The 14560-nt window shown below is 47.4% G+C and overlaps 1 protein-coding gene across 2 annotated transcripts in view; it reads left to right on the top strand.

The window, feature by feature from the left end:
* LOC119450929 (uncharacterized) overlaps nt 1–14343 on the top strand; it is a 47676-nt gene extending 33333 nt beyond the window's left edge. Inside the window, exons 1-3 of one of the 2 annotated variants that reach the window (XM_037714391.2) lie at nt 5508–6082; nt 7623–7772; nt 11148–14343. In XM_037714391.2, coding sequence (XP_037570319.1) covers nt 5623–6082; nt 7623–7772; nt 11148–11410 — 873 coding nt within the window. In that variant the 5' untranslated portion in view covers nt 5508–5622 and the 3' untranslated portion in view covers nt 11411–14343. Of the gene's footprint in view, nt 1–5507; nt 6083–7622; nt 7773–11147 lie in introns of those variants that run through there. The other variant, XM_037714392.2, reaches the window with a different exon arrangement.
* Nucleotides 14344–14560: the final 217 nt, after the last annotated feature.

The raw sequence follows: 14560 nt of genomic DNA, 5'->3' as shown, positions 1-14560 counted from the left end.
CATTCGTCAGGACAAATTACTGAAGTATCGGAATCGAGCCAATTTAAATTAAATCACTCGTCACTTGTCACGCTGGCCATACTTCCACACAGCGTCATCAAATCATCATTCACAATGGACTACGAGCTGCAGGCAGTGCAGATGCAATGATTCTGACATCTCGAAGGCGCTTTTGCCGCGTGACCTTGCGGGCGCTAGCGTACGATGTCAAAATCCCAGCTCTGCGGGCAGATGCAACGCTTGAATGTAGCATCGCATACCGAGCGCGTGTGTGGCCTTCGCGTTGCGTGCTTCCACTTTGCGCTGTACATAAGAGCGTAATTAATGCCTTCTATCGATGGCGATAGATCGGAGGTTCAACTTGCTCTGCAGCACGGGGGTTCTGAGACGCACCGTGCACTGGATGGGTCCGGATTACATAGTGTTGGCCATCTGGGTTTCTTTGCGTAAACCCAAAGCACGGTACACGGGGGTTTCTGCTTTTCGTACGCATCACAACGCGGCGGCCGCGGCCGGTTACCGAACCCGCGACCTTCTACTGGACGCGATATCCACCGAGCCTCCGTGACGTGTCTCCTTCAGGAATCGCAGCAAAGGATATGCGCAGCACTACGCCTGTCGTCTTGCCTAGTTTTTACCGTACTTTTTTTTCTTCTGTTTTTCTTTGCCACGGACTGAAGCTGCGACAGCACCTGTACCTTCCTGGTGTTCGCGGTGACCCGCGCCACGCCACAAGGGTCGCGGCGAACTTCGGGGGGGTTCGGGGGGTGGGGGGGGGGGGGCACACACACATTAGCCTAGCGTCGCACTCACGCCCGCTTGCGACCTTGCATGCCGTTCATCGCGGGGACACGCCCCCCACGCTCATTTACCACGGCCACCTGTTTCGGGATGGCTGGCTGTGAGGCCATTGTTAGGACAGTTCTAGCCACCGTTACTGAATTGCTTTGCCAGTTTGCAAACTCCGCCGGGATGCAGCGGCAAAACGTGGCCCCTTTCGGTTCCCGCTCGCGAGGTGGCGCTCCCGACGCCGTTGGCCGTCGCGAGGTGGCGCTCCCGACACCCAGCGGGAACCGTAGGTAACGTGCAACTCCCAGAAGCGCTTGGGTTTAAAGTGGAAGGAAACATAAACAGATCAGCCGTAGAGATCAGCAAGAGACGATTAGAGTACTGGTGGAAAAAAAGTAGGGAAAAGATGGATGCGACCTGATCTCTTAAAATCATAGGCAGCGGTACAAGGTAAATTTTTGAAAAAGAAAAATAATGATAGGTATACAAAAATGCAAGATAAAGAACATGTATAGTATACCTGATTAAATCAAGCAGGCTAGGTGACTATTTGTCGCCGCCCCGTTTCAAAGGGGATGCCAATAGATCATCATCATCATCATCATCAGCCTAAAGTCCCTATGTAAGAAAAGTACCGCCATCTACTCTTTCCTCCGCCGCCTCCTCTCCTAAAGCGCTTGCTTTTTTCTTTACTTTTTGCTTGCGAAAGCGAAGTCGACGGTGGCGCACCTAGAAAGTCCACGTTGAAGCTTTCAGGCCGGGCGCGCGCCGCTGCCGCCGCCGGCGACTGCGGCTACGCAGAGGACTTTCGACATGGCTCTGAGGCGGAAAAAAAGAAAATATAAAGAAGTGAAAAGCGCGCGCTATCATCGTCCAATCGAAGATACAGGAGAGAGAGAAGCGGCGTTTATCAAAGGATGGCGGTACTTTTCTTATATAGGGACTTTACGTTGGCCCGGTCGCATCATGGTTACGGAGCCTGCGCGTTGCGTAAACGCAATTTACACAGTTAATTCTGTGTAAGGGGAGTTATTTCCGAGATTGTGAGCAAACGTTATTTAGATTGTGCAACTAGAGTATCGTTTCAACCACTAGAGCGATTCCACCCGCCAGAGATGTGACTGAGATGCCTCAATCTAGCTAGTGGTATGCGGGACTCTTATCCATTCAGCTGTGAAGATTAATCGGGTTCAGTTCTTTTTAATTCAGTTCTATATAAGATTACGTGTTTACGGTGGGTCAGGGAACATAAGTATCTGATACCGCCGAAAATATTGAAACCTAGAACTACTCGCTTTTTCGAGAACACTCAATGCCAGGATACGCGTTTTTTAAAAGCAAGATACCGAAGTACTTCAGTGAAAGCTCGTCGTTTTTAAGGCTATAAAACGCGAAAGACGAGAACAACACAAGTCAAATTGAAAACAATTTATTAGGGCGAAAACCGTAGATGGCTCATGGGCCGAAAAATCCGATGTCCAGTGTTACGGCACCTAAATTCATGGAGCCACCAACAAAGGTCGTGTTTTCGAGTGCCTTAGTTAACTCTACCTTAATTAACATAGAGTTACTCGAACCCACGACCTTTGGTGTAACTTAAGGCAAAGTTAATTAAGACACCGTTAATTAGGATATAGTTATTCATGGCACGCGGACCCACGACCGTTGGTGGGAGTCAAATCCTCAACCATTGGTGACGGTTGGAGCGGTAAGCGTGCGCCAACAGCCGCCTTCATTTCGTTGACTGGCGATAGCGAAGGTCCCGCTGATTGTATAGGCTGATATGCAGAGCCAAGAAAAGCGAGATGCATGAGCAGAGGTGGTCTGGCCTATACTTGGTTGCACATGCTCCCCAGCGGTCGCCGTAACAGGGTGCAAGCGAATGTTTAGAACTTTATACGGCCAATTAAACTACTATCCTTGCTTCGTATAGCTCTCGACTAATTTGCTATTGCAATCGATGCTTCGCCTTTCGGGCGAAACTGAGACTTTTAACACGAAAGTGTTTTATTCCGGGGTCCACCAAGACTTCACTGACGTATTTCCGTGACGGAAATACGTCACACGAACATAGACGAACATAATACAAAGAAATAAACCAGAAGAAAAAGTTCCACAAACATGCAAAATTTGGAAATCGAACCCACGACCTCTCGGTCCGCGACGATAGATCGCCGAGCGTTTAACCCATTGCGCCACAAACGCATTTGCAGAGAGCTACACAGACGCGCCTTATATATCTAACACTCCTCCGTGTACCCGCGCTCTTGCTCGGGGCGGTGCCGCCGCCTACGAGCAGAAAAGAGAAGTACTGCATTATGACACTAACGCGCACCGACAGTGAACGCTTCGGTGGTCTCAGCACTACGACGCCTCGATGCCAGCATTCGAAGGGACGCTGGCATCAAGAAGCACTACCAACGCCACCTAGGTGGCGTTCACCGTACTCAGCACAGCGGAGCGTGGCCTCCGCAATTAGCTCTGAAAATGTTTCTGAAGTTGATCGCGGAGGCTGCAATTACGACGCGCTGTACGCGCTGATTTGACTCGGTGACGATTCAGTTACGTGCTTTGTCTTGCGCGTTGTATTAGTGTGTCAGTTACGTGCTTCGTCTTTCGCGTTGTGCTAGCGTGTGCAGCGTAGTGCAGCTTCCATATGCACGACGGTTGCTCATGGTCATCGACGTTGGTAGTCGTGATGGAGGAGACGTGCCACCAGGCGTCAGCGTGGGTGCATCAACGCCTAAGGGCGCTTTAGCCACAAAACACCAATAGACATTATATATCAATGTGCAATAAACATTACACTACTTCTGTGAAGACACGTTTCACTTTCGTGTTCTATACCGATTCCTATATAAGAGGGATCAACCACATTTTTTTATCATCATTGTCAGAAAAAAAAAAAAAAGGAAGAAACGCTTCTCCCACTCATCTCATACTGGTCCCACTTCCAGCCTCCCGGATTTATTGCGTCGTCCATCAATCACGTCGTCCCTCCTGTGATATTGATGGATTCTTCGTCTGCTTCCCTCCGTCGCCTCCTCCGGCTACATTCTCCGTGTAGATCGCAGCAGTTTCGCTCCATGGGCGCCGCCGTATTGGGTTATGCTGCGCGCGTTTTCTCACTATTGCGTTCCTCCCCGGCTAAATTGGGCATTACAAATCGGGTGTAGCGCCGTGCATTGTTTGCTGGCGTTAAATAATACGCGTGCATGCAACATTCCACGATGACGACGCTTCCTCAGAATGGTCTACCAGTTAGCCCAGTTTCATGCTACTATTCACCTGGCCTTTCTCGTCCCTGTAACTCGCGGACAACTTTCTGCGGCTACGAAGGGAAAGCTACGGAGGCAAATCGCGCACAAGTGAGAGTGCTTCTGAAAAGAGCCCCGCGTTTTAATCCACGTTACTTTAGGCTGGGGAAGAGGAAACGTAAACACCTTATTAGGAACAGTTAAATAAAACAGAACACACCACGCAGTGTAAAAGTTTACTCGTTTTGCCGCTTTTTCCTTCCGCGTCTGCGCAAACGCGAAACCGTCGCACGTGGAAGCTGGTCGATCCAGCGTCTGTTCCGAGGAACCAAAGGCTCTGTCAAACGCTGCCGGACTACTCGGTGCGCTAACACATGTGCAGCAGCCACGCGCCCGTAGCTTTCCCTTCATAGCCACAGAAAGTTGTCCGCGAGTTATATATAGTACTCTTTGGTTGTTTCCTGTGGCCGCGTTGACCGACCGTCGCCTCTGCGCAAAATTCTCGCCCGCGGCGACGTCGCGGTTGTTGCCGACGCAGCGCGCACCTCTTCCCTCAAACCGCATGACATCACTGGCGCAGCTCACGCCGTGGCCTTCGGCCGCGTCCAGTCACCGCCCATTCAGCCTACGTCCTCGTAGTTGGCCCTGGGGATGAGTGCACGTAGCGTGACGCTTTGCCTGCAGCAATGATGTGCCTGTCTTTCTTGTCCACAGAGCTCAGAAGCGCTCGGAATTTTCGTCTCAGTTGCTGGCTTCGTCTGAATGCTGACGACGGACGTGCGCTTGCATAATCACGCCGTTTGAGTCACTACCACGGAGCGGTCACTGTTACGTGTTTCGAAGTACAACTCTGCTTTTGTAGTCAGTGGAATGTTGAGTGGTGTCTTCGCATCTCTGCTGCTCTGCCGTACAGAATGTGAACTTACGGTCAGGGCGATCGGTGTGCTGTTCAAACTCGTCGCTGTCTCAACAATCACGGCCGGTATAATGTGAGAGTTCCTTTCGCTGTATTCTAATAGAATGCTTATCATGTCAAGGCAGGCTTGGCGGATCGCCGCTCGATTCGCTGGCGAAGAGGCAAAAGGAATAACATTGGAATTAAACCGTACACCGGCCCACAAGAGTGGATCACAACCTCCATTCCTCAGCGTGTTTTGCCGTCGTAGCAAGTAGAATCACAAAAAGCGTTCTCTCACTGAAACTTTGATGTATACACTAGCGTAGAAATTAATCAGCGGCCTTGCATTACGACGCCAGTGAAAATGTATACATGCGGAATGATAGTTCGTTCATTTGGGCACCCTCGGAATATATCCGCGAGTACACCATACGTCGTACTTCGAACAACGAAGACCCCAAGCACGCGAGAGATTCCTGCGCGAGGCGGCACGAATGTCGCACGTGTGATTCATGCATCGCGTACGCCACAACACATGGCGGCGGCAGAACCAGCGACCTTTCGGTTTTGCGTTTTACTAAACTGCCCTTCGAGACGCGCGCGCGCGCGGTGAGGAGGAATTGCGCAGGTGAGAGGATCCGCTCCCTCTCTCTCTTGGCAACTGCGGCGAGGACTGGAATGCCCGCCCGGCACAACCAAGCGATCAACGGCGCACCTGTGTGTGTTTCGGTTGCGGCGCGGCTACGCCCGTTGAGAGAGCGGCTCCCGGCGCCATGTTGGTACGTCGGCGGCATCGGTGACGTTCGGCGCGTTTGCGGCCGATTTGAAAGAAGTGTGCGCTTCGACGGTCGGTTGCCGGTGGTCACCATGGGCCGCTCGGAGCTGTCTCTGGGCCGCAAGGCTGCCTACCTGTTCGCGGCCATCAGCCTTCTGCTCGTCTTCATCGCCTTCACGACGCCTTACTGGCTCGCCTCAGACCCGCGCGTGTACAGCGCGCAACTCCTGCAGCTCGGCCTCTGGGAGACATGCTTCCGCAGCTTCGCCGACCCCAGGGACCTGAACATGGAGAAGTACTACGTCGGCTGCCGCTGGATTTTCGCGTACGAGTACAACACGCTGCGCGACTTCATCGAGATCCGTGAGTTGTGTTGACACCGTGCGCCGCTGTGCCGTATCGCGCGTTTCCTCGCCGCGTCTGCCGCGCTTGCCCCGCCTTCTTCAAAGGGGTCACGTGTCGTGTGAATAACCGAAGGCGTTGCTTTCCCGCTAATGGGAAGAACGGAATTCGCCAACTCATCCGTACTGATGTAATAATATCAGTTGACGACATTCTACTGACGCACGTCGATTCCTTTCAGACCGACCGAGCCTACAAGCGCAAGCAAGCAGTACGATGGTCACAACTTTTGTATGCGTACCGTAACCGTTAGCAAAAGGACCGACGAGTAGGGATTGGTTCTTGGTTGATTCTCGACTGATGTTTAGTATAGTTGGAGTTGCTATACGCTCCTGTGGTGGAACGTCGGCGAATGGAAGCCAACATGCGCGATTACACACTTAAATGTACTATTCGTCGTATATCGTTCTGCCGATAGTTTGTGTTTGCCTTGCACTTTCCGACTATAACTACGCTTTGCATGAATAGTTGTACTTTTTCTAAATAAGAATGCGAGCGTAACACATGGAAAGACATCCCATCATTACACCACACCTGTTGCACGTTTGTGCCCGGGAGTTTTCGTCAGCGTAGAAACTTGCAAAAGTCCTGCTAATTCCGTGACCTACTGTGTTGAATAACTGGCAGTGACAGTGGGCAAACGGCTCAGCATGTTGCTTATCAGCATGCTTCGCGCACCATTACCATTGAGTTCTGCTGTAGTTGTCACTAAAGTCAAGTTCTTGAAGCTGCTTTGCGTACTGGTTACATGTAATTGGTTACTAAAAAAGGTAGTTGAATTACTATGAGCTATATCGAGTAAACAGTAATCGATCATTACAAACAAGCAACAAAATTATTTCATTACAAGTAATCCATTACGTGCAAGCCTGCTACTAACACTAGCAAGTGACTTTGGGTGAAAACTGTAATGTAAAGACTGTCAGAATTCAATGCATAGTCGGGACGAGGCTTTGTGGAAAGCTCTATAAAAAAGGTCGGAGATACAATGTTAGTAAAAGCGCAGGTGCAACAAGAAGACAGAAGAGTTTTGTTGCATTGTAGTCATGGACACAAATGCAACTTGTGATAACTCATTAATGATAAATTTGGAGGTCTCTCAGAATAAACGTTCTGTGCTGCCTTCGCAAACCCTTCCTGCAGTTTTGCTGCACTCTTGTTACCATCCAATTATGTGGCCATTAGAGCATATGCAATACTTCAAGTGCTGCGTGCCTCTCCCCAAATCTTGTCATGCCTAACAGAGAGTGCAGACGTTCAAGAACTGAAAATGAGGCAGTGCTGGTGACACCATCCCTGCTGCCACCCTTTCCTTGCTTCATCCTAGCTTTTGAATATGTCCTATAGTTGGTCAGGGCAACTTGATGTGTGGGAAAGTCTGCTTGCAGGATCTTGCATATCCTCTATTGTGCTATATTATTGAACACAATATGGTTAAAGTGGATTTTATGTTAAAAAAAAGCATTTTTGTCGAAGCTGTGCCTCTTTCTTTTCTGTGCAGCATTCTTCGTGGCAGTTCAAGTGTTCTTCACCATTGGCTTCACGTTGCTGCTGCTCGCCTGTGTCCTGCTGCTGGCCATGCACATTTGCCTGCCTTCAGCAAGAACTCTTCAGTTGCTCAAGGTCGTCATTGCCTTGCTTCTGGCATCAGGTAACATTCTTGAGTGGCTAGAATCGTGTCTTTCATTTAGGTCACACACATCGAGTCACATTCTGATTATCACGAAATGCATCTGTGGTGGGGTATAACATTGTTTATCGTGGGTAGCTAAACGAAACCACGCATTTGATTTGTGTTGTACATGGTGAATGCAACATTTCCCATGTGCTCAGTTGCTGCCATGCCCAAGAGGGCCCCAGCAACAATGAAAAACTGAGTGTATTTGTATGACCTTGAAGATTATAGTGACAGCAATGCAATTTTCCACTTTTTAAATAGCAGAATACAAGATACCAGTACTGTGAAGCCATTCAAGTTAAGTGTTGACTCAGATTTGCTTGAAGAGCCAAGCAAATGATGCAAAAATTGATGTGGCATGTGGAATGTTCACTTCCATGCAATATTGATGAGGAAAATTAGCGCAACAAAAAGACAATCCACAGAGGAAGGGAAATGAAAGACAAGCGCTTCCATGCATTGTGTTAAAAACATGCAAGCACTGTTACCAAGCACTGTTTTGGCAAGAACAGTGCCTCCAAGCAAATGATGAGGGGAGGAAATAATGGTGAATGAGATGAAATGGATGGTCACAAAATACAGCCCCTGGACTCTCCCACTACCTCCTGTGTGTGTGTGTTTTTTTTACTGCTGTTCCTGTCAACAAGATCAACATTCCTCACAGCATTACTGAAAAGTTGTAAAGATTGGCTCTGTACCTTTCACTTTGTGAACAGTGAACTAAACCACTGCTGTTAAGATATGTAATGCTGAGAGCTGCCCGTAATGACAAGTGCCAGCTATCAAAAACTTTGTTTGCTGCCGTCCATCAAAACATTTCCCTGCACCATTTAGGCAGGGTTCACACAATGAACCAAGTCACAAATACACATTGTAGCAAAAAGACTGGTACATTAAGTGAAGGGCACAGGGAGTCTGTGCTTGAGAATTTTCACATGATTTAGAAGCAAAGCTGCCTTTTTCAAGACAAAACCAGTCTGCACTCACAGCGAGAGTCATGCCTGTTGCCAACTGAGCTTTATTGACAACGGTTGTTACTAAAATGAATGCATAGCAAAAGTGCTATTTTGCCTAAATAATCGCTGCATTCAAGGCAATAAAGGTGAAAGTGTACATTCTCTGCAGAACTACAGGACTAGACCATGGGTTGCGAGGCACTAGACCCTTAGTACTAGAGGCAGCAATAATGTGGTAGCACCACCATTATGGGTACAAGAACGGCAATTTGCTGATCATTTGGGAGCTAGTAGCTACCAACTGAAATATCACCCACATGCCATTCTACTAGCTACATACTAGGTAGCAGCAGTAGGGGGACTGGGATGAACTCCAAGGCAAGCGCCTAGCATGAACCCCAGGCAGACAAGTGCAGTTGCAAATCAGAATGTCAGCTCTCGAAATCCTGAAGTGGGGTGCAGCCGGCAAAAAATGACTGGCATGGAAAGCAAACGCACTAAGGAGAAAAACTATGGTGATCATGGATGAAGAAGATTTTGGCACAAACTAGATGCTACAAGATGCTTTCAAAGAGAGTTCTCATGGGTGGCATGGCGACCCAGCCACACCACACTAGGCAAAATGCAATAAAAAGAAACTCAATTATAAAGTGTGCAAATATTTGAAACTTTCTAATAACGAAGCAAATAGTCACTATTTTTAAATGCAAATATTTTTTAAATACTTTTTGAATCTTTCAGTAGGTCAACTGGGCCCAAATAAGCGTAAAATTGGACCAAACTATGGTAAATTTTCACCACAGCCGGCATAGTATAGACGTAAAAGATAACTTGTGTAGTGGAGCAGGCTACGTCAATTAGGTACCATACTTTACAGGCTATACAGCGAACATTTGCACACTCTCGAGAGCCCTGTGCATGCGAAGAAACTACTTGTTTACTGCTAAGGCTCCATTTGTGCTTTTAATAAACAGCGCTTCATAACGAACTATGTAATGGCAGAAACTTGCTAACTTGAAAAATAGTAGGATGTGAACATCATTTTATATTAATTGTGATAATGACTATTCATTATTCAAAAACTATTCGATATTCGATTCACTTCTGGCACTATTCGATTCGGTCCCAAAAATCACTATTTGCACACCCATACACAAGGGCATGCGTTCTCGAGAGACAGCAGAGAACACTCATACAAGCTGCACAAGAGCAGGAATAGTGTTCAGCTGCTAATCTTAAATATGCCGTATCTGACGGGGACTTTGTTGACCAGCTCGGGAGACTAGGCCGACAGTTTTGAACAGTGGAAAACTCTTGTGTAATCCATACAGAGTGGTTGCTCATGAATGGATGCACCGACCCTAAACGCAAGCATTTTCTGGCTTTGTGGCCATGCAGGCGCTTCACATCAAACGATAGTTTACGAGTAAAACTGGATATTACCGTGCCTAGCATTGAAGGTTGTGGGGTTTCGGGCGCTTGCAGTGGTTTTGGCGATGCCGTTCCATTGCGTTGCCTTACCGAGAGCTCCATGTCCCTTGCCTCTCTGCCTGGACGGGGTGGCAGCGGGTCATAAAACACTGTCACTCGGCTGTCATCCCGCCCACGGCAAGGTCAACGGGCTTCCCCCATTGGCCGACTTTTTGGCGGGATTCGGGCCCTGCTTGCGTGCGCTCCGGAGAAGCGGGCGCAAGACGGGGCCCGAGGAGACCTCATCCAGGCGTCGGAAGGTGCGTACGTGTTTCTATCTGCCGGCGGCGGCCCCCTTTGTCCGCCGTCGACCGATGATTACTTCGGCTTGTCGGGGTCCCAGCCTCAGCGGGCGCGGGCACTCTTCCGTCGTCTCGATGTCCTGAGACAGCACCTTGCGATCGTGCTCCCGTCTGTTCTTCTGTTTCTTTCTGTTTCCATTTTCTTTGCTGTGGGGTGCGCGATGGCACGCGCTGGCTGAAGGATAGGTGGCCTCCCTCTCTGTTGGGTTCTTTGTTTTCTCCGTCGCGGTGCGCAGTTAGTGGCCATCGACAACCATTTGGCTATGTTTTGTGTTGTGATTAAGCATAGATTCAGATGTGTTGTTTAAACTTATGTTGTATTGAACCCCAGCTTAATAAATGTTGTCTGTTCCTTCTCGAGAGCTTCGCCTAGAGTCTCCCTTGCTGCACGCGCTGGCTTGCCTTCCCCTAGCGGCATGAGACCGGCTGGGCGCGAGCGCGCGCAGCGGCGCATTGGCACACGGAGTGGGCGCGGCGCCCTACATGTACGCATCGCGGCTCGGAGTGCTCGAACCCACGGTGGTCGTTTGGCGCGCGCGCGATATCGGAGCGTGCGCGCCGTGAGCGTAGCGTAGCTGGTGGGGCCACAAAGCTAACCTTGTGACTCATTTCTTTTACAGCGGTATGCAACACGATAGCAGTCATAACGTTTGGCGCCCGTGGTGATGGCCGTGACTGGATGCCAGACCCTGACCACAACTTCCTGTCGTGGTCCTTTGCCCTGGGTGTAATCGGGGCTTTCTGCACCTACGTTGCCGCAGTGCTGTTTGCAGTGGACAGTCGACGCATGGCACGCAAACTGGACGAACAAGAGCACCAGCAACAAGCTTTCGGCATGAATCCAACGCACACCATGGGTGTGCCACCCCAGACCCGTGCCTGAAGTCAGTGCATTCCATGACTTTGCTCGCATAGAATCATGTGAGTGGAAAGAGAACAGAGCCTGGCAAGATGGTGAAGTTGCATTCTTTACCTCTCTACCGACATCCTTTGAGACAGCCAATGAAGACATCTGATCAGTTGTCTCCAAGGCCTCTACCTTGTGCCCCTGTAGCTGAACTAATCCAGGCAATCTCCAACTGGATTCCTCGATTCTTCAGCTCAGTGCAATCCTCTCACCATCTGTGTTATTTCATTTACATAACACAGCAGGCATATGTAGTAGGGGAGTAAGTTGGGCCACATAACTTCATCTTGTCTTGTTCGCAGTAGTTAACGACAGCGCCCAACTTGCACCTTATGAAGGGCTAGGGAGATGTACCACTTTTTGCTACTGGATTGAATAACGGCCTACTCTGAAATATTTCACTCTTAACAAGTCTTTCTAAAACCTAGCCTTTGGTTTAAGCAGCTAAAGATATGCACGTCTATCTCAGGAGCAATAGGATATTCAATCTGTCGTCATTGAAACAATTATGGAATGCTTAAACCATCCAAAATGTGCAACACTGAGTAATGTACAAGTTTAGCGCCACTTGGATAACCTGAGGTGTTGTGTGAAGCTGTTGCGCATGTGAGAACCACAGTAAAACGTAGTCCCATGTAAACTTGCCTCAAGCAAATTTGCAGAATCCACCTTTCAATTAGTATGGACTTTAGCAGTGGAAGAGCAGAGAAATTTGGGGTGCATATTTAGTGTGCTTATTTGTGGCACTTTTTACAGCAAGCTAATAAACTTGGTGGTTCTTCCCTGATGATTGCTATGAATGGAGCATAGTTATCTGCTGTTAATCTCCTAAATTCTGTCAGTTATAGGAACGAGCTGAAGAAGAGTGATGTTTTTGAGACTTGCAAGAGGCCTGCAGAAACCTTTTTAGACACGTTATATGAGACGGAGCTTAATTGTGTCAACATAACCAATGCACCACTGTAACTATAAAATAATAATTAATGTGACATGTTTTCAAGTTGGAAAGCTACAGTGATCATTTAATAACTTGAGGCTAGCATCATTCCAAAAGGGGGCACTCGTCTTCAGGAACAGTGATGCAGGCGAGACTGGATCCTGTTTTGTGATCTGACTTTATGTTAAGGCATCATAAGTCAAAGGCATTTATTGTGTGTCAGACATTTTACACAAATGACCGAACATTGATTTGTCATGTTTGTATGGTATGTCATGGAGACATATACGAAGTATGTCTAAAGGGAACTCATTACATTTTTCCAGGCTGCAATTCTTTCATCTGAGCACTTTTAACAAGCAGTATCGTGCCTCTGTGGCTGGTGTTTACTTGAAACAAACGTTTTTTGTGAAACTAGGGAGCAGTTTGCCACGTTGTGCATCGACTTTCTAGCTTCGAAGTCTAATTGCTTCTGGGAGCAGTAGTGTTCAGGTAGTCGGTTAATGAGTAAAGTCTTCAAAGACAATACAATGCTACAAGTTCTCAGGCAATCTTCATACTTCTGCCTGTAAAGAAATGGCAATGGTCTAGTAATGCAGCACATGAAATAAATTCGTTTAGTTGTTTGTGCGTTGCTTAACCTACATCTACAACAATGTTCCATGTGAATGAATATTGCAATCTGACATGATACACAGAAAATAGAAGCAGACATGTGACTAGTTGGCCATATTTTTTTGTGTCATGTGATCAGAAATGCTTTCAAAATAGCATCCTCATGAAGCTGTGCGAGTTTAACACTGCTTTGCTGTTGAGTAGTCTAAGAGTCTGTAAAAATGCTTAATATGCAGTTGTAATCGGCATGCACAACTGAATTTTCTGGCCAGCATTCCATCCATCAAAGTATAATGACATGCAGATTTGATTTATTACAGAAGGATGCCTTCATGTTTACTGGCAGAAAAGGTAGTGCCCTTCACTACTTGGCTAGCATCCCTACATTCCATTCTTTACATTCCAACTACAAGCTGTTTCAGTGGACATAACTTGTTCTCTGTTCTTCAGTATAGCTAAAAGTCTTGCACTTTGAACCTTGTAGACTAGATTCCGGTATGACGTTTCATTCTTGATGTGAATCTCTAAGTAGTGTGCCATCTGATGCCTTGTCAAGATGCCCTCACACACTTTTGCTGCATTTTTAATTTGTATTTCATCTTACTGGAATGAATTATGTGATTTTATTATATGAATCTCAGCCTGATTGTTCCACCCTTGTTCGTTGTGACTGGTATTTAATGTTCATGTCATTCCACCTTTGCCTTTTCAAAAAACTTAGTGCTTGTGTGTTGCCTGTGTTTTCCTGAAGCTTTTAGAATATACCTACTTTGAGAAGTAAAACGTAGTAGGTGACTTCTTTTTATTGAGAAGGGTAGATTTTTTATTGTTTCACAGAAAAAAATATTGATCAAACAATTTCCACAGGAGTTGTGCCTCACTCTCCCATCCGTCCATTGAACTTTGTATGCCTGCGTGTAATCGGAGGCGCTATTTTTTAAGGTGTTCAGAGTGTGTGTGCCAATGTGCTTTTTATATAGAGGGTTCTGGCTGGTGCCATGATGCTGGAGCTTTTTGTAGGAAAAATATTTACACAAGTCGTGCACCATTCTTGCACAGTGTTTTGTATTATCCCTGCTGTTTTGTTTCTGAGGGAACCATTTGTAAATAAAAGAAATATTGCGCCGCTTGTTGTTTTTCTGTTGCAGCCATCTCATATATGTGAAATGCAAGCAGGAGTTAAGCATTGCTCAAAGCAAGAAAGGATGCCTTCACGTCTGCACTGGGTTGTGTCTTGAGATTGCACTTGTCATAACTTGTATGGCTGTGGTGCTAGTCTCAAATCATTGCGCTGGCACGTGATGGATTTCCCCCCCCCCCCCCCTGTTTCTGCAGAATAAAGATGTGATGACCAGCAGAGGTTCTCATCATTTTTAAGCAGGTATAATGAGAAAAGTAAATCATGCCTATTATGCAGTTCGTACTCAAAGGCTCTGGGTAGTTCAAATGTTGCAAGAACTGAATCACTGCACTTTTATTTACAAGCTCCTGAGTTGACTGGATGTCCATTTGTAAACCTGCATGTACCAAATAATGTAAATAGTTTTTATAACAGATGGACTCAACACAAACTT

The sequence above is a fragment of the Dermacentor silvarum genome, chromosome 4 (genome assembly GCF_013339745.2).
Source record: "Dermacentor silvarum isolate Dsil-2018 chromosome 4, BIME_Dsil_1.4, whole genome shotgun sequence".
Lineage (NCBI taxonomy): Eukaryota > Metazoa > Arthropoda > Arachnida > Ixodida > Ixodidae > Dermacentor > Dermacentor silvarum.
Note: the sequence above shows the minus strand (reverse complement) of the source record. Positions and strands in the feature narration are given on the sequence as shown.